Here is a 19,156-nt window from a genome sequence, read left to right on the forward strand (position 1 = left end):
CGCGCACGCCCAAGCCCACCGTGCCGCCCCTGACCCCCGAGCAGTACGAGCTGTACATGTACCGCGAGGTGGACACGCTCGAGCTGACGCGCCAGGTCAAGGAGAAGCTCGCCAAGAACGGGATATGCCAGAGGATCTTCGGGGAGAAGGTGACGGCGGTGGGGAGGGGACCCACGGCGCCCGAGGAGGGAGGTCCGTCTGGCAGGAGATTGTGGGAGAAGCAGGATTCCAACCCAAGCAAGCCTGCGTGACCCCAGAGCCCAAGCGCTTTTTCCTGTATCCAGCTGTCCCTGGGCCCTAGGGGAAGAAGGGCCATGGCAAGGCTGGCCTTCTGTCCTGTGGTTGTTAAAACAGCCAAAGGCTTCCATCCTGGCCCATAAATAGCCACTTACCTCCCCTCCTCCAGGGCCCTCCAGACCTCCTGTGGTCCAGCCACTAAAGGGTTAAGGCATCACCCAGCCAGGAGTCTCAAGTGTGCCCTGATCGGTTGGCGCCACTGCAGTATCAGTTTTAAGTGTCACATCTGCCCATAGCAGAGGAGCAGGCAAAGGATCAGGCAAGCTCAGAGGAGGGAAAAGTGACTAAAGTGGGTGACACAGGAAAGCTTCCTGGAGGAGGAGGCACTTGAACAGTCTTAAAGGCTGGGTAGAATTTTTACATGCAGGGATTTCAGGAATGGCAGTGAAGGTGACAGGCACCTGGGATATGAAGAACAAATGTGGGGTCTTGTGGGGAGGGGAGGGCCGGGCCAGTGTCCCAGGGGCCTGCTGACCTAACCTGCCTGCCCCACCCATCTGTAGGTGCTGGGCCTGTCACAGGGCAGTGTGAGCGACATGCTGTCCCGGCCAAAGCCCTGGAGCAAGCTGACACAGAAGGGGCGGGAGCCCTTCATCCGCATGCAGCTGTGGCTCTCGGACCAGCTCGGCCAGGCTGTGGGCCAGCAGCCCAGCGCCTCCCAGGGTGAGTGTTGGTGGGCCCTCCCAAGGGACACGGCAGCCCCCAGAGCCATGGAGAGCCCTCACTCTTCCTGTCTGAGCAGTGGCGTGAGTGTCTGGCTTTTCTGCCCACATCTGCCCTGGCCCTAGTCCTGGCCACCATTACTGCTTCCCTGGAAGCCTGTAGGGTGCGCCTGGCTGGTCTCCCTGCTCCCCTTTCATCTTCCTCCAACCAGAGGGAGGCTTCTAAATCGCATGTTGATGCATTAAGCCTGGATTTTAAACCTCTAGGTGGCACCAGGTGCCTACAGCAGGTGGACAAAATATTTTGCATGGGGAGCCCCACCCTCCCGTCTCATGTCTGTAATCACTAATTGATCCCAGATCTTTTCCCCAAAGAGCCAGCATGCAGCCTTAGAATCCTTCTTTGTTTTAAGTGTCACATCTGCCCATAGCAGAGGAGCAGGCAAAGGATCAGGCAAGCTCAGAGGAGGGAAAAGTGACTAAAGTGGGTGACACAGGAAAGCTTCCTGGAGGAGGAGGCACTTGAACAGTCTTAAAGGCTGGGTAGAATTTTTACATGCAGGGATTTCAGGAATGGCAGTGAAGGTGACAGGCACCTGGGATATGAAGAACAAATGTGGGGTCTTGTGGGGAGGGGAGGGCCGGGCCAGTGTCCCAGGGGCCTGCTGACCTACCCTGCCTGCCCCACCCATCTGTAGGTGCTGGGCCTGTCACAGGGCAGTGTGAGCGACATGCTGTCCCGGCCAAAGCCCTGGAGCAAGCTGACACAGAAGGGGCGGGAGCCCTTCATCCGCATGCAGCTGTGGCTCTCGGACCAGCTCGGCCAGGCTGTGGGCCAGCAGCCCAGCGCCTCCCAGGGTGAGTGTTGGTGGGCCCTCCCAAGGGACACGGCAGCCCCCAGAGCCATGGAGAGCCCTCACTCTTCCTGTCTGAGCAGTGGCGTGAGTGTCTGGCTTTTCTGCCCACATCTGCCCTGGCCCTAGTCCTGGCCACCATTACTGCTTCCCTGGAAGCCTGTAGGGTGCGCCTGGCTGGTCTCCCTGCTCCCCTTTCATCTTCCTCCAACCAGAGGGAGGCTTCTAAATCGCATGTTGATGCATTAAGCCTGGATTTTAAACCTCTAGGTGGCACCAGGTGCCTATAGCAGGTGGACAAAATATTTTGCATGGGGAGCCCCACCCTCCCGTCTCATGTCTGTAATCACTAATTGATCCCAGATCTTTTTCCCAAAGAGCCAGCATGCAGCCTTAGAATCCTTCTTTGTTTGGTTTTTTTGTTTTTTGGGTTTTTTTTTTTTTTGGTGGCTGAACAGTACAGAATCTGAACCTTTGACCTTATTGTTACACTGCGCTCTAACCAACTGAGCTAAATGGCCAGCCCAGAATCCTTCTAAACGCAGGATTTCTGGCAGCTGTTACCCACCCATTAATGATGAGCTCAAGCAGGGGGGAGTCTGAGCTTTGTTGGGATGAGGAACAGGCTTAGAGCATTGCCCAAAGTCACAGAGCAGAGGCAGGGTCACTCTCTTCCCCTGTGATGACCACTGGGCAGAATCTATCAGGGCCCTGGTGAGGTGCGCACCCAACCCCCACATGGGGATAGGGGCACATGGCTACAGGACAGGATATCTGACTTGCGCACTGAGACCGGAGAAGGGCAAAGACAAAGAGAGGCCAGGCTCTGAGTCCGAGGACCTGAGCCCAGTCTCAGTTTCCCCATCTGCAAAGTGGGGATGGGTCAAGATCTCAGGTTCACAGAAATGAACCAGATCAGCAGCACACCTGTCAACAGGAATACAGACCAGAAACAGTGTCAAGCGACAAAAGCCTAAGTCCTGGGTGCTAGTGTTTACTTTGGAGGTTAACACCCGCAGGAGAAGACAGCAGGCTGTTGTAGTCTTACGGCTACAAGCCTACACGTTAAATGTAAAAAGGAGCCAGCAGTCTGGGGAGAAGGGCTGCTCTGGGCAGGGAAGGGAAGAGACAGGGAGGGGAAGACTTTGGCTGTATGTGCTCTTTTTTTATTTTTTTTAAACAGGAAGGGAGATTTGAAGTGACTAGGGCAAAGTGTTGGCATCTGTTAAGGTGATGGGTCTGGGGAGAGGAGGAGAGAACTTATATTTTCTTTTCTATATATTTCTATATCTTTGAAATATTTTATAGTTTTTTTAATTTAAAAACCCTGCTCCATGAGATTGTCATGAGGATTAAGTGCAGCTGTTCTGATGGCAGCTGCCGTTGACCGCATCCAGTGCTCAGTGGTTAAAGTGCTCTGTCCTTTAATCTCAACTGGAGGGGCTGTTCGTGGTTCCCATTTTACAGATGAGGAAATCAAGGGTCAGAGTAATGCAGGGACTTGCCCAAGGCTGCAGACCAGGTAGTGGCAGAGCTGGGATTAGCACGTGGGGCTGTTAGCCATTAGGCCCCCCTGGTTTATAGGACCCCCCAAAAGTGCCTACCCCAGAGCCTACCTGTGAAGGATTTCCATCCTTTTTTGTTTTGCTGTATTGTGTTGTATTTCAATTAGTCTTTTGTTTTGTTTTGTTTGTTTTTTGTTTGTTTTTTGATGGCTGGCCGGTATGGGGATGTGAATCCCTGACCTTGGATTCAAGGCTACACTCTAACCAACTGAGCTAACTGAACAGCTAGTTCATTTTTTTTAAGTGTACAATTCAGTGGCATTTAGTACATACACAGTGCTGTTCAGCCATAACCACTATGTAATCCCAGAACATTTTCACCAACTGGCTGGCTGGTTAGCTCAGTTGGTTAGAGCGCAGCCTTGTAACACCAAGGTCATGGGTTCAGATCCCTGAACCAGCCAGCTGCCAAAAAAAAAGTCATTTCTACCACACTAGAAAGAAAGCCCGTACCCATTAGCAGTCACTCCCATCCTTCCTTCCCTCTAGCCTCTGGCAACCACTAATGTGCTTTCTATGGGTTTGCCTATTCTGAACATTTCGATATGTGGCCTTTCGTGTCCAGCTTCTTTCACTTGGCATCATGTTTTCAAGGTTCATCCAGGTTATAACATGTGTCAGTGCCTCATTCCTTTTTAGGGCTGAGTGAGATTCCATTCTATGGATAGACCACCTTTTGGCTATTTTGAATAATGCTGCTATGAACATTCATGTACACATTTTTGTTTGAACACCTATTTTCAGTTCTTTTGGACATATATCTAGGAGTACAATTACTAGGTCATATGGTAATTCAATGTTTGACTTATTGAGGAGTTTCTAAAGGGTTCCTGTTTCTCCACATCCTCACCGACCCTTATTATTTTCCATTTTATAATTCTAGCATCCTAGTGGGTGTGAAGTGGTCTCACTGTAGTTTTGATTTGCATTTCTCCTACATCTAATTGGGTTTTTAAAAATTTTGTGATCGTGGGAGGATTTGAGTACAGGTAGGATAGAGCTGAGCAAAGATCAAGAATGGTGTTCCTGGTGGAAAGAACAGCAAAGCGAAGCTGGGAGGCAGGACCACACACAGCATGCAAAGGGCTGTAAGTGATGCCTTGTCCCCTGCTGTCCTGCAGAACAGGAAGCCAGGCCCCAGGTTCATGGAATCAGGGTCTAGAGGTGGCAGAGAGGTGAGCTGCAGCTGCTGATCCACCCTTCACAGCCACCACTTGTGCACAGCCTGGGGGCAGGAGACAGGATCCGTTGCCCACAAGATCCCACACAGTGTGGCTTGGGGTGGGGGGTCTGGACCCGTCCCAGCCCCACTTTTGTCCATGTCCCCTCTACACGGCCACTGGGGAGGGCAGGGACTAGTACTGGAGCCCCTACCCTGCAGGGAGTTGGGGGTGAGCTGGATGCCAGGGGAGGGTTACAAAGAGTGCCGACCCCTCCCCATGCCAGCTGCCTGCCTGCCTGCCACAGATCCCCGGGTAATTAACCAGACTCATTAGTGATGCCCGCAGTAGCTGGCATCAGTATTCCAGGCACTTCTGTCTGAAGCTGCTCAGAATTCTCAAGCAGTCAAAGAAGCCCTGTTTCCTACATGCTCTCTTCCCTGTCTCTTTTCTCCCATCTCTATTTCTCTCTCTGACTGCCCCCCTTCTCCCTTTGCTGTCTTTCTCACTGTCTCTCTTTGTTCTACCTCTCTCTCTGCTTCCATCTCTCTCTTTTTCTCTCTCTCCCACCGTCTCTCTTACTATCATGACCAACTGTTCAGTTTGCTTGGGTCAGAGGGGTTTCCCAGGACATGGGACTTGCTGTATTAAACCCAGGAAAGTCCTGGGCAAATTGGGACCAGTTGGTCACCCTGCCTTCTCACTGCCCCCTGCAGCCCACAGCCCAGGCAATGGGACCCAGCCTCGCCCTGTACTGCCTCCTGTTCCAGCCAACCTCATTGTTCACATCCGACCTCCCAGCCCTTTAGTTAGTGTACTCCTCCTGATACAGATGGTTTCTAAATTTCTTTCAATTATTTTGTCAAAAGCAGTTCTCAAAGTCAGAGTAGTCAGAACTGCCTGCATTCTGCCTGGGGGAGTGGGGCAGAGAGGTGTGGGGGGGTCCTTTCCTGCTCCTCATCTGGGTTTATCTCCAGCTCCTCATCCCATTCCCTCTGGCTGAAAATCTGGCCCTTTAGATAGGGATGTGGGTACAGATGGTTTTCCAACAGGCAGATGCCTTCAAAGAGCCTTGATTCCCCTCCATCTGACCTCCAGCCCCTCTCCTGCTGCTGGTAGTGAGTGGACACAGAAAACAGCTTTGCACTTTCCCAGGTTTGGACTCCCCACCTGCTGCATCTTTGCTGGTGACAGTGAGGGTAGGACATGTCCCTGTCAGCTCCAACATCATACGGATGCCCCCTGGATGGCCAAGATGGACTCTGTTGGGGGTCGGGGAAGACAGTAGAGTTTGCAAGACCCTAGACATGGGCTACCAGCCACACAGGGCTTTGATGCTACTATTCAGAATTTGGGGGTTTCACCTGTACCTTTCAGGAGCACTCAGGGGTCCTGGCCAAAATTTGCTCACCCGGAGAGGTCTGCTGAGCACCTCCTACATCCCCAGGCTCTGGAGACTCACCCATGACTAACATCTGGTCCTTGTCTCATAGGGACTCATAGTTGGAATGAGAGGACAGTGATGGGCATAAGCAGACCTGAGTTCAAGTTCTGGCTTTGCCACTAGTCGCCGTGTGACTTCAGACACATTGCCTAACCTCTCTGAGCCTATAAAATGGGATGATGTAGTACTTACCTCTTAGAGGTGTTGTGAGGGTCGCTTGAGATCATGGGCGTAAAGCACATAGCACTATGCTAGGCATGTAGTAAGTGCTTAATAAAAGGAAGCTTTATTAATTATCATCATCATCCTCATCACCATCATCATTGTTGTCATATGGCCCAAGCAAAAAATTATAGTGAAGTGTGACAATGTGTGGTCAAGGTGCTATTAGATCCCAAAAGTGCACTTCGGGGAAGGGACATTTGGGACTGGGTTTTGAAGGCTGCATAGAAGTTCAAAGTTAGAGGGAAGTCCTTCAAGGTGACAAGACTAGCCTGAGCAAAGACATGGGGTTTAGAAGAGCCTAGGATGTTTGTAGAGGGGAGTGAGGGGGACTGTATTTAGCTTCAAGTCTGTGGGGTAGGCAGGGACAAGAAAATCTAGAGCCTTAATAACCAGGATAAAGAGGTAGACATTTGTTGTGCAAGGGGCAGTGGGGAGCCATTGACAATTCTGGAGCATGGGAGTGATCCGATAGATCCACTCGCCTTCCACAGAGAAGGAAAGAACCCATCCCGGGCTCAGGCTGTCCCTTCTGGAAGCAAAGCCACTGCTCCCTTCACTTCTTAGCTGTCACACAGTTTTATGTTTATTTTAACAAATTTCCAGCATGTGGCAGTTAAATGCCTCAAGGAAGAAGCACCTTCTTTTAATTTGCTGGGATCAGATGTGGCCAATGCTGACCTTCCTAGATCCCACCACCACCATGCTTCCCACACTATTAGGGGTGTCTCCTGCCCTCACTGGTTTGTCAGGAGGCTCAGCTCATACCAGGAAGCCCTGTGAGTGACTGACACTTCAGGAGGTGGGCTAAGCACTTGACCCACATTATTTCACAGAGTTCCCTTGATGGCCCCAAGTAGGGTTGGTGCAAGTGCAGTGCTATGTGTAGTGCTACTTATTTTATGGCCCCACTTAACAGATGCAAAGACTGAGGCTTGGCAAAGTCATCCCGCCCAAGATTGCAAGCCCCAAATATCTTCCAAATGGTTTTTCTAACATATATTCACAAAAAAAATGTCTCCTGACAAATGAAAAATATGGTCTAAAAAACTAGCTTTTTCTAAGTGCCAGTGTGCTATGGACATCTTTCACTACGTTACTTTTTATTTTGGCAGGATGGTCCACTGCAGAAATTCACTATATTTTATTTAGCTAACCTCCCATGGTTGAACTTGTAGATCATTGCTGACTTCTTTTTTTGTTATTAACTTCTCATTTTGGTGTAATTTCTAATTAACAGAAGAGTTGAAACAATAAAACAAGAAACTCCCTATACGCTACACCCAGATTCACCAATTATTAATTTTGCAACACTGTGCTCTTTCTCTCCCATTTGAGGAATTAGCTGACAACATTGTGGCCTTTCCCCCTAAATACTCCAGCAAGTTTTTCTCAAGAAGTTCTACAGTGATACAGTACTGTTACCTAACTTACCATGTATATTCAAGTTTCTTCAGTTGCCCCAATAACATGCTTTATCTATGCTTTATAGTAAGTTATAGAGCCATAATTTATAATTATGTAAAAATAAATTACATATATAAAGTGTTTTCCTGCACAGGATCAGATTCAGGATCCCTTGTTGTATTTAGTGGTCGTGTTTCAATTTGGACAGTTCCTCTTCCTGTCTTTGTTTTCCAGTTTTGACATCTTTGAGGATTAGAGGCCAGTTAGAGACTGTCTCAGTTTGGGTTCGCCTGATCCTCCTTCATGATTAAATTCAGGCTGTGGCCTTTTGGTGGGAATATCACAGAAGTGACAGTTTCCTCCCCAGTACATCATATCAGGAGGCACAGACTGTTGATTTGCCCTGTGATGGTGATGTTAACTTTGATCACTTGGTTAAAGTGATGTCTACCAGGTATCTCTCCTTAAAGTGACCATTTTCCCCTTTGTAACTAGTAAGGATTTTGTGGGGAGATACTTGGAGACATTATAAATATCCTATTCCTCCTCAAACTTTCATACACTAGTTTTAGCACCCAGGATGGTCCCTTCCTTGGATCTTACTGTGGTGGTTGTAGAACGGGTTGTTGCCAACTCCTGGCTATAAGAAGCAAGTCTGCTCAGACTGTGTGTGTCCATGCCAGATTGCAGTAACCACCGTATCTGTCTCTCTGTGGCCCACAGCCAGTCCCACTGAGCCAAGGTCCTCACCATCTCCACCCCCCAGCCCCATGGAGCCTGAGAAGAGCTCCCAGGAGCCCCTGAGCCTGTCCCTGGAAAGCAGCAAGGAAAACCAGCAGCCAGAGGGCCGTTCAGGCTCCTCACTGGGCGGGAAGATGTACTCAAGCAGCCAGGCCACAGGAGGCATCCAGGAGATTGTGGCCATGTCCCCCGAGCTGGACACATACTCCATCACGAAGAGGGTCAAGGAGGTCCTCACAGACAATAACCTAGGTACACGGTGGCAGGAATTGGGGATGCTGCCTCCCATCCTGGTTGGCTCCCACTTGCCTTTTGCAAAGTGCCCATGGTGAGATCCCAGAGCCCTGGGGTGCAGCCTGGAGGTGCTGCTCAGCCCTGGGACACTCAGGACCCTGCGTGTGCATCTGACTGTGACCTGGGTCTGGGATGGGAAAAAGGGAGGTGAATGCACATCTGATGTGACCTGGAATTCTCAGCCCACAGATCTCAAAATGTTTTTCCAGAAGGACTTAGAGAGTCCCAGTCACTGGGAGTCTCCTGCATGATCCTCATCCAGTGCTGAAATCCTTGCCCTCTGGAGGCACAGTGGAGAAATGTCTTCTAGGGCTCTTTCCCTTTTGAAATCACAAACTCCTCTGGGTCTTAGATGAAGGTTATGCCCCCCTCCCAGAGAGATGCATGCAAATCCCAAGTTTTTCACTACTGTTTCTATTATAAAAATAAGACATATTCATTGCTTTAAAATAGCAAATAGTATAGAAAAGAAATAAGTTTTAAAGTAAGTAAGTAAATAAATAAATAAATACCCCCCAGCCTCTCAATCACACTCTAGTCTTTATGTATCTTTGACACTTTCTGAACACATACAAGAATATATATACACATAATTTCTTCTCTTCTTTTTTGATATGGACAAAATTATAATACGTATTGTCTTGCAGTTTTCTTTTGCAAAATGCACACTGTTTTGTGGATGCCCTTCCACATTAGATTGATCATATCACCTGCATTCATTTTCACTGTTATGAAGTGTTTGGGGCCATGGATGTGCCAGAGGTTTTCACCCAACTTATGGGCATTTTGATTGTTTCCAATTTCCTGCTACCTCTAAAAATAGGTCTGTGTACATCTTTGCGCCCTCGGGCAAGTAGAGCTCTAGGATGAATCCCTGGCAGTGGAATTGCTGGATCAGAGGATGTGCACATTTAAAATTTTGATAGAATCTGTCATATTATCCTCTAACAAGATGATACAAGTTTGTACACATGAAGTTTGCAGACTATTTCAAGGATCTCCAAAGGAGTAAAGAAACTCTTAAATTGAAAATGCATTTTTGTTGGTTGTCTAGTCCCATCCCCCCAAGTCTCTTCCGCAGAAAGGTCCCCGTCAGATTCACACAGGGGTGGGTTCTCCTATGTCTCTGGCCTTCCCTTCTGAGTCAGTAGAAATAGCCCTTGGGCTCTCCCCAATGTCTGTGGTCTGCTCCTTGTCTCTCCTGGGAGTGGGTTTCTCTGCCCAGCCTGGGGTAACAGGCTGCCCTCCTCCCCTGTTCCCAGGGCAGCGGCTATTTGGGGAGAGCATCCTGGGCCTGACACAGGGCTCCGTGTCTGACCTGCTGTCTCGGCCCAAACCCTGGCACAAGCTGAGCCTGAAGGGGCGGGAGCCTTTTGTCCGCATGCAGCTGTGGCTCAATGACCCCAATAACGTGGAGAAGCTGAGGGACATGAAGAAGCTGGAAAAGAAAGGTAAGACTTGGGCGGGGAGTGGGTCCCAGCGCTGGTACTCTGGGTCTGGCCTCAGATTTTCCCCTTGGAACCATATCTGGTTGTAACCCAAATAAACCCAGAGCCCCAGTGGTCCAGTCTCAGCCTGGTATGGGCCTGCGTGAAATAGAAGACCCAAAGAACAATGTAATTGAAAAGAATTAAAGTATTTACCACATCTCCCATGAAAATCCAATACCCCATCTCTCTTGGTATCCTTTCACACACCCATAGCCACTCCAAGGTCTTTTACCAACCCCAACTGCATATTTCCCAAAACTCTCTCTCTCTCTCCACCTCCAACCCTCCTTCCATTGCCTCCACTACCTACTATATATATCACCCCTTTGCCCATTACCCAGACTGCACAACAAAGAACAGAACTGCAAACAACCCTCCCTTGTGGGGCTGGGCAAGGAGATTGCAAATTCTTACATTGTCTAATATTATCTTATATCCCTGGGAAAATGAACCAGCATTGAGCACCTGCTGTATGTCCAATCTCATGCCATGCATAAGGGATTCATACATCTAAAAAAAGCTCAGAGTCCAGTCGGATGATAAAATATGAGTAGGTGAAAAGTTGTCATCCAGGCCATGAGGGCAGTTCATAAGAGGACCCAGGGTCAAGCCAGGCTGTGAGGAGCACATGGGGCAGGGCCAAGGCTGGGCCATTGTCATCAGACAACTCTGCTGTTGAGAACTTGGCCTGCCACTTCCTGGCTGTGTGACCTTGGACAAGTTACTTCCCCTCTCTGTGCCTCATTCTATTTCATCTTTAAAGTCAATAGCAGGACTAAGTAAGATACAAATACCTTACTTTCCACATTTGAACAATTTGGGGTCAAGAGGCATTATGTAACTAATGGGTTCATTTAAATTAGTGCCTCTCCATACCCACCAAAGACTTCTGCCCATCAAGAGAATGCCGTAGAGCACCTTTTTTCCTGAGTGTCTCCTGTGTGCGAGGCACTTTGCTCAGCCCCTCTGCACATGGTCAACTCTGGGAGCTAACCTTAGAGGTCAAGGCTGCAGAGGCAGGCCTGGCTCTTGGGGCTGATTTTGTCAAGAGAGCATCTCAGCGGAGGGGTTGGGAAGACATGGAAAGAGGAGGGAGGAAGGGCAGAGGGGACAGGGCCATCCCTGGAAAACTGACAGGGGTGGTGATGGCCTCCTCTCAGCCTCCCTCCCTCCCCTGCCCCAGCCTACCTGAAACGCAGGTACGGCCTCATCAGCACCGGTTCGGATAGCGAGTCCCCGGCCACCCGCTCCGAGTGCCCCAGCCCCTGCCTGCAGCCCCAGGACCTAAGCCTTCTGCAAATCAAGAAGCCCCGGGTGGTGCTGGCACCCGAGGAGAAGGAGGCACTGAGGAAAGCCTACCAGCTGGAGCCCTACCCCTCCCAGCAGACCATCGAGCTTCTCTCCTTCCAGCTCAACCTCAAGACCAACACTGTCATCAACTGGTTCCACAACTACAGGTGGGGCTACAGAGGTTACACCCCCTTCTCCCCTCCGAGGCCAAGAGGCATGACCTCCCCTCCTGGCATGACCTCTGGGAGATGGGGGACCATAGCGCATAGGGTTTTAGATTTAAGACCTAAGTAAACCTGGTTCCACAACTACAGGTGGGGCTACAGAGGTTACACCCCCTTCTCCCCTCCGAGGCCAAGAAGGAACCTGGCATGACCTCTGGGAGATGGGGGACCATAGCGCATAGGGTTTTAGATTTAAGACCTAAGTAAACCTGGAGTAAAGCCCAGCTCTGTCACTTCCTGCTGTGGAACCCTGGGCAAGTCACTTCACTTCTCTGAGCCTCAGTCTTCTAACCTATAAAATGGGGACAATAATGGATCAACTCATATGGTTGTCCAGAGGATTTGATGGCCTAACATATTTACATAAAATGCCTGGCACATAGTATGTGGTAGGTATTGACGTTATTATTGTTACTATTTTTATCACTTCACCCAGCTTGCTCTGCATTTGCCTCTGAAACAGCACAGGGAATGGTATATGGGGCACAGGCCTGAGGAACCCTAAGTACCCACTGAGCTCATGCTGGAGCCCTGACTGGGGGCTCTTGGCCCTCTAACTCCCAACGCCAAAGGAAACCCTCTGAGAACCCTCTTTGGGATCCCCCACCTCGGGGAGTGGGTGGTTCCTGCTTCTATGGCTGCCTCTTCCCACAGCCCTTCCCACTTGCCGATCCTTAGTCTTGGGAGTCACTGGCCTGCAGTGGCCTGGGCTTCCTGGGAGTCTAGTCCCAGGGCTGGCTCTGAGGAGACTGCAGAGGGCCTCCTGAGGACAGCTGAGGAGACCCCTGTGGAGAAGGCTTTTTGGGGTTTTCAGGAAACATCTCTGAGGCGCCCCTGCCAAGCTTCCCAAGCAGGAAATGTCTGTGGTGCCCCTGTGGCACCAGAGAGGAAAGTCCATCCGCCCATTCCAGGGGCAGAGAGGTCTTGTGATCCCCAGGGGAGGAGGGGAAGGAGGAAACTGATGGGGTGGAGCACTCAGAATCTCCTCTCTCCTCAGTATGGGCACCACACAGACCTAAGCTCAAGCCCCACCTCGGCTGTGTGGCCTTAGGCAAGTCCCTTTACCTCTCTGAGTCCCCTCCTTACTTTTCAGCTGAGGAACCTAATACCTACCCCACGTGCTTGATTGTGGATCAACTGAAATAACTTTGGGTGTAAACACATTGTCAAATATTGCTTATTATCTGGCTCAGACCAGAGCCTGCAAAACAGTGAATAACTTAGGTCCTTATAACCTTCTCACCTCCTCCTTCCCTCCCTGGGTGATATGGAGATGTCTTCTCCCCTCTGAGTCCCCATAAGAACTGAGCACTCCATTATTACCCAACTTATTTATTCAACAAATATTTACCTGGCCGGCTGGTTAGCTAACTTGGTTAGAGCATGGCGTTGGTAACACCAAGGTCAAGGGTTTGGATCCTAGCACCAGGCAGCTGCAAAAAAAATAATAAAAATAAAAAGTGACCATGTATTAACAGTGAGCCAGAGGGGTCTGGAAATACAGGGGTTCAAAGCCATCATCTCTGATCCTAAAGAGCTTACAGTCATGAACGAGATCATTTCCCTACAACCAAATAAGGACTATAGAGCAGGAAGGAACAGGGGGCTGACAGAAAAGAGAATTCTACCTGGGGAAGACTGTATATTAGAGGTGGTATTTGAGCTGGGTTTTGAACAATGAATAGGAGTTTGCACCAAAGAGCAGAGAGAATACTACTCCCAAAAGAAACAACTCTCAAAGAGTTAGAATTACAGAACACATTATTTATTAGGTAAATGTTTATTGAGCACCTACTCTGTATGAGGCACTGCAGAGGACCAGACAAAGTTCCTGCTCTTAGTCTTTCGGACTAGCGGGTACTTATGTTAATATATTATTACAAACTGCAACGAGCTCTGGGAAAGGTGAACAATAGGATATTTTGAGAAAAAAATAGCAGGGAGGTCCTGCTTTAGATTTAGGTGTCAGAAATTGGGGGGGGGGGACTAATTTATACTGAGGTGTGGATGACTGTTGGCCTCACATTTATATTTAATCTATGGTTTGGAAGTTCTAATGATGGAGCTTTAGACATTGAACCATCCTAAAGCCCCCTCAAATCCCAACTCAGGGGAAACCACAAGGGCTCCGCATGGTCTCAGCAGCTCTTCCCTCTGGAGGGGGTGAGGGAGATGGGCAAGGTCACCTTTGTGGAAGAACTGGGGACCAAGCAGGGGGATGGCAGTGGAGCAGATGACCAGATGGTGGGCCAGATCACAGTTCCTGGATCCTGGGATGGGGCCCCACCCCACCCCCTGGGCAGAGGAGGGTACAGACTGCTGGGTTCAGAGCCCAACTCCACTCTTGCTGGCTCTGGGACCATGGCTACCCCTGTGCCCTTCCCAGGCTGGTCTCCATTATCAATGGGACTCAGACTAGTATCCTCCTCATGAGGTTTTTATGAAAAATAAATGAAATAAACTGCAAAAAAGTGCTTAGTCCAGTGCTGGGCATATGACAAGCACCCATTATTATTATGTTTGTAACTACAATTTATAATTGTTAGTATTATTTATTAATAAAATGTAACTTATTAACATAAATGGGCAGAGAGCTACAGCACTGAAGGTTCTGAGGGGACCGCTGTTGCTCTCTTACCTTGGACAAGTCATTTAAAATCTCTGGACCTCATTTACTATAGGAAAATAATTAATGGAGTTAGACCCATTCCTGACCCTTCCTGCTCTAAAATATAATTCCTGAGTCTAAGTTTCCCTCCGACAGCAGGGGGGCCATTGATGTAAAGAGGGAATGGGTTCTGGAATGGAATTCAGGGTACCCAGGTTCTGATCCCAGCTCTGCCGCTGTTTGCCATGGCAGCGTGGGAAGTCACTCTCCATGCCTCAGTTTCTCCTTCTGGGCTGATGTCTAAGAGTCCCTTCAGGAAAGAAGCAGGGAATTGGTCCCACAAAATAAATCAGGGTTTGACTTTGAGAAGTATTCTAGAATGGTACTGTCCAATAAAAATATATGAGCCACATATGTGATTTTAAATTTCTGAGTAGCCACATCAAAAAAATACAATAAAAAGAAACAGATGGAATTAATCATAAAATTATGTTTCATTTAGCCCAATATATCTAAATATAACCATTTCAACATGTAATCAATATAAAAACGTTATTAATGAGATCTTTTACATCTGATTTCTTGTAGTAAGCCTAAGATCTGTTGTGTATTTTATTTACCCTACAGCACATCTTAATTTGGACTAGCCACATCTCAAGTGCTCAAGAGCTATATGTGGCCAGTGGCTAATGTGCTGTATAGTGCAGGTCTAGATCATGAGCTTTGGAATCCAACAGTCTGGAGTTCAAGTCCTGACTCTGCCACTTATTAGCTGTGTGACCTGGAGCAAGTCACTCAACATCTCTGAGCCTCCTATCCTCCCCTGTGAAGAGGGGATAAAAACAGCACCCACCTTGTAGAGTTAAAAGGACTTAATATTTAATAAGATGATACAAATAAGAGGCTTAGTGCCTGATGAACCCCAGGGCAGTGGGCAGGATGAAGAGGGGATAAAAACAGCACCCACCTTGTAGAGTTAAAAGGACTTAATATTTAATAAGACGATACAAATAAGAGGCTTAGTGCCTGATGAACCCCAGGGCAGTGGGCAGGATCCCAATGCTGCTGATGTGGATTGAATCTGGGGTTAGTGGGGCCCCCTGTCCAGCCCCAGGCTTACCACCATCTCTGCCCCAGGTCCCGGATGCGCCGGGAGATGTTGGTGGAAGGGACCCAGGATGAGCCAGACCTCGACACAGGTGGGGGTCCTGGTGTCCTACCGCCAGGCCACTCCCACCTGGACCCCACCCCGCAGAACCCTGACTCTGAGGCTGAGGACCAGAAGCCTCCCGTGAAGGAACTGAAGCTTCAGGAGGGCTCTGAAGAGAGCAACGCACCCCTGACTGCCCAGGACAAGGCCCAAGTGAGGATTAAGCAGGAACAGGCTGAGGAGGACACTGAGGAAGAGGTGGGCAGCCAGACCCAGGACTTAGGGGAGCTGGACAAAGACCATAGTCCCCCCAAAGAGGAGCATCCTGACCTTCCGGGTAATGACAGACTCCCAAAAGTGGCCCCAGAGCCCCTCCTTACAGGTGGGACCACTCCAGACTGCCCCTTGTTACATCCCCCCCAGGAGAGTGAGGCCAGGGAGCGGCTTCACCTGGACCCTCTAAGTTTTAAGTCTGCCTCGGAGTCCTCACGCTGCAGCCTAGAGGTGTCGCTGAACTCACCCTCTGCTGCCTCCTCACCAGGCCTCATGATGTCTGTGTCGCCCATCCCTTCCTCCTCAGCTCCCATCTCCCCATCCCCACCTGGCGCCCCCCCTGCCAAAGTGCCGAGTGCCAGCCCCACTGCTGACATGGCTGGGGCCTTGCACCCCAGCACCAAGGTGAACCCCAACTTGCAACGGCGGCACGAGAAGATGGCCAACCTGAATAGCATCATCTACCGACTAGAGAGGGCTGCCAATAGGGAGGAGGCCCTTGAGTGGGAGTTCTGAAGGTGGGGGGGGGGCAAGGGGACAAGTGACATCCCTGGTGGCCACTTTCCTTCTCTCTCTCACTCTCTTGGATGGGGTGGTAGGAAGGGAAGAACTCAACCATCAAAATGTGGACAGCAATGTTATGCCATTTACATGTTTTGTTGTAATCCTAGTTGTGTGAAATTGTGAGTGAGCAGGTGGGGCAAGTGCCATTGCCTCCTCTTTTTGGCACCCGTTGCCCCAGGAATCCTGCTCCTCTTGTCCACCCTGACCCCTCTGCAGGAGGCAGAAGCAAAATGCGCCACATTTTCACCTGAAAACTCCAAACTCTTTTAGAAAAATAAATAAATATTTATAGAACTCTTTTAGATATTTTAATAAAGGATCCTTCGGAATTTATTCCCAGCTGATGCTGTTTTGATATTACAGAGAGTTATAAAATCAGGATGCTGTCACAACTGTTGCGAAGTATACACTGAAGTTGTGTCATTTTTGCCACTAGATGAGATTAAAAGAAGACAATTGTTCAAAGCCATCTCAAAACATTATAAGACTGACCAAAATTTAGATAACCTCTGAACTGCGGTTTTTTTCCCACGTCTGTCTGTGAGACACAGTGCATTGCTACTGCCCTTCCAGAACCATACTGAAAAGAGAAAGTCCAAAAGACTCTAAACAAAAACCTCGATGCCGTTGAGGATGTGTTTCATTCTGGTGGTCTGTTTGCAACCTTGATAACACAGAATGTCCTGTGCCGTTGTAAGTGTTGTAGAGATGTGGGCTGTGACCTGACTGTCCCCTACGAGGTGTAGCATGGTACAAGACAGGATGCTGACACTCCCTCTAGTGGGCCACGGAGGTCAGACATCCATCTTGTCCGTCTGCAGACAAGGTGTATTTCCAGATCCTCTGGAAAGCCAGGCATGAAGACAGGTGCTGGGGGCGGCACTTGAGCCAGAGTGACCCCATTCCCCAACCTGAATCATGGCCACAACCAAGGAAGCTTCCCCACTAGTATGAGAGGAGGCATCGCAGAGCAAGACTGTGGCCGCTATCTTCCCCTCCTTGTGTCTTCAGAAGGTGACAGTGTTGGTCATCCCACAAGTACTGAAGCTTAGCAACCAGCGCCAAAAAGTAGATGCATCAAACTAGGACCCCAACTCCCCTTCTTGCCATCTCCTCTCTCAAGTTGACCCTGGTGCTGTTTCCGGAAGGCATCTGCAGCTCCAAGTCCCTGCAGAACTCCGGAAGGCCAAGTTCGTTGCAGGATGTCTACTGTTTCCCAATCTCCAAGGTCACCCTCCTCTACCTTCCAATGCATGACCTGTTGGGGAGCAAAGACTCAACCCCCCAATGCAGAGGAACCTTTTCTCCAGCATCTTCATCACAGTTTCTAAGGAGTTTCCAATTTGGATGGAATGGTCACCATATTAGTTGTTGAATCTCTCTTGTTTTTATTTCTTTTGCTTTTTCAGACTCTGTGGGAAGGCTGAATTGGGGGCCACCCAGAATGACAATAAAAAAATGACCATAATCGGTACCAATCCAATTTCAGGGGGAGAGATGGCCGATGGAGATTTCAAGGATGTGGCGAGTATTTTGAAACTGCATGGGCAAAACCCAGTGACCAGGAGGGGACAAATAAGGACTGTTCCAGAAATCCCAGCTCTCAAGCACCCAGCCCAGACTGCAGTCTCCACACCCAACAGTCAACAACAACACAAACCCTGAAGGAAAACCTCCTTTTCCATATACCCAGGCTATGCATTGAAGAGTTTTCCACTGTATACATTTTTATCCAGATGATGGTATTTTTATATTTTGACAATAGGAAACAGTGACCAATTTTCAGAGTAATCAAATCTGGAACAAACGAAACATCTCCTTTTAGCCACCACCGCCCTGTTGCAATTAAGACAACCGTAGGGGACACACCACTTTTTACTGTTGAAACAACACAGCATTGAAATTCAGGCTTACATGCAGACTCCAATTCTTAGAGAACTAAATTAGGCTTTAGTGTGACGGGATTTGATTAAGCACTTAGTATAGTCTTTTGAACACAGAAATCCTGTTGTACTTAAAGCTAGTGGACCCATGAACAACTCTGTCAGGGTCACGTCCTATAACGGTAAAAAAAGAAAAAGAAAAAAACTACACAAAACCGTTTCTATGCGAGATTGATGAACTTTGTTTAAAATTTTAAAAAAAGGAACACGTTCTGTAAACGGACCCATGAACAACTCTGTCAGGGTCACGTCCTATAACGGTAAAAAAAGAAAAAGAAAAAAAACTACACAAAACCGTTTCTATGCGAGATTGATGAACTTTGTTTAAAATTTTAAAAAAGGAACACGTTCTGTAAACAAGTCGCTAAATACAGAATTGTATAATAATTCTGGTGTCCTACTTCTTTGTTCTGGAGTTGGGGGTGTAAATTGGGGGTCAGATCTGGCCCTCAGAGGGGTTTTACAAAATCGTATTTTTACAAACTAATTTTTGAACTGTTTGCCAAAATGAAAATATGGGGGCATGTCATATAAAAATCGCATTTACCAGGTTCTCTTGAAAACCATTAAGCTCTGGCCACACTGGACCCATGTTCCAATGCGACAACAGCCAGCTGACAAGGCACAGGTGCATGATCTGTCTCTGTCTTCTCCTGGACCACCGGCCTGGGCCCTGAGGGCATCTGCGTTGGCGACTGTGCTTTGAGCTCCAGCTGCAGCAAAGGAAGTTAGAAGGTCTAGAATCCATTTTTCCACTCGGTGCAGCAGGGTAGAAGCTGGTTGGACTCTGGGGCCTGCTACTCAAGGTCACACCCTGCCCCCCAAATCAGTGGCCATACCCTAAGGCCAACCAGTTTACAAAGTTGTGCCCACCTTAGTGGAGCATGTGAGCGGTTGGTGCCCCTGCCTTCTTTTTTTTTTAAAAGATGACCGGTAAGGGGATCTTAACCCTTGACTTGGTGTTGTCA

At 48.9% G+C, this 19,156-nt stretch overlaps 1 protein-coding gene across 1 annotated transcript in view; it reads left to right on the forward strand.

Annotated features, from left to right (window-relative positions):
• The window catches only part of CUX2 (cut-like homeobox 2), a 219,622-nt gene extending 201,046 nt beyond the window's left edge, over window positions 1–18,576 (forward strand). Inside the window, exons 18-26 of the mRNA XM_008577421.1 lie at window positions 15–149; window positions 801–960; window positions 1,086–1,123; window positions 1,658–1,817; window positions 8,335–8,604; window positions 9,909–10,097; window positions 11,320–11,593; window positions 15,396–18,294; window positions 18,433–18,576. Coding sequence (XP_008575643.1) covers window positions 15–149; window positions 801–960; window positions 1,086–1,123; window positions 1,658–1,817; window positions 8,335–8,604; window positions 9,909–10,097; window positions 11,320–11,593; window positions 15,396–16,197 — 2,028 coding nt within the window. The 3' untranslated portion in view covers window positions 16,198–18,294; window positions 18,433–18,576. The remainder of the gene's footprint in view (window positions 1–14; window positions 150–800; window positions 961–1,085; window positions 1,124–1,657; window positions 1,818–8,334; window positions 8,605–9,908; window positions 10,098–11,319; window positions 11,594–15,395; window positions 18,295–18,432) is intronic.
• The last annotated feature ends 580 nt before the right edge of the window (window positions 18,577–19,156 follow it).

The sequence above is a fragment of the Galeopterus variegatus genome, unplaced genomic scaffold (genome assembly GCF_000696425.1).
Source record: "Galeopterus variegatus unplaced genomic scaffold, G_variegatus-3.0.2 Scaffold1506, whole genome shotgun sequence".
Taxonomy (NCBI): Eukaryota; Metazoa; Chordata; class Mammalia; order Dermoptera; family Cynocephalidae; genus Galeopterus; species Galeopterus variegatus.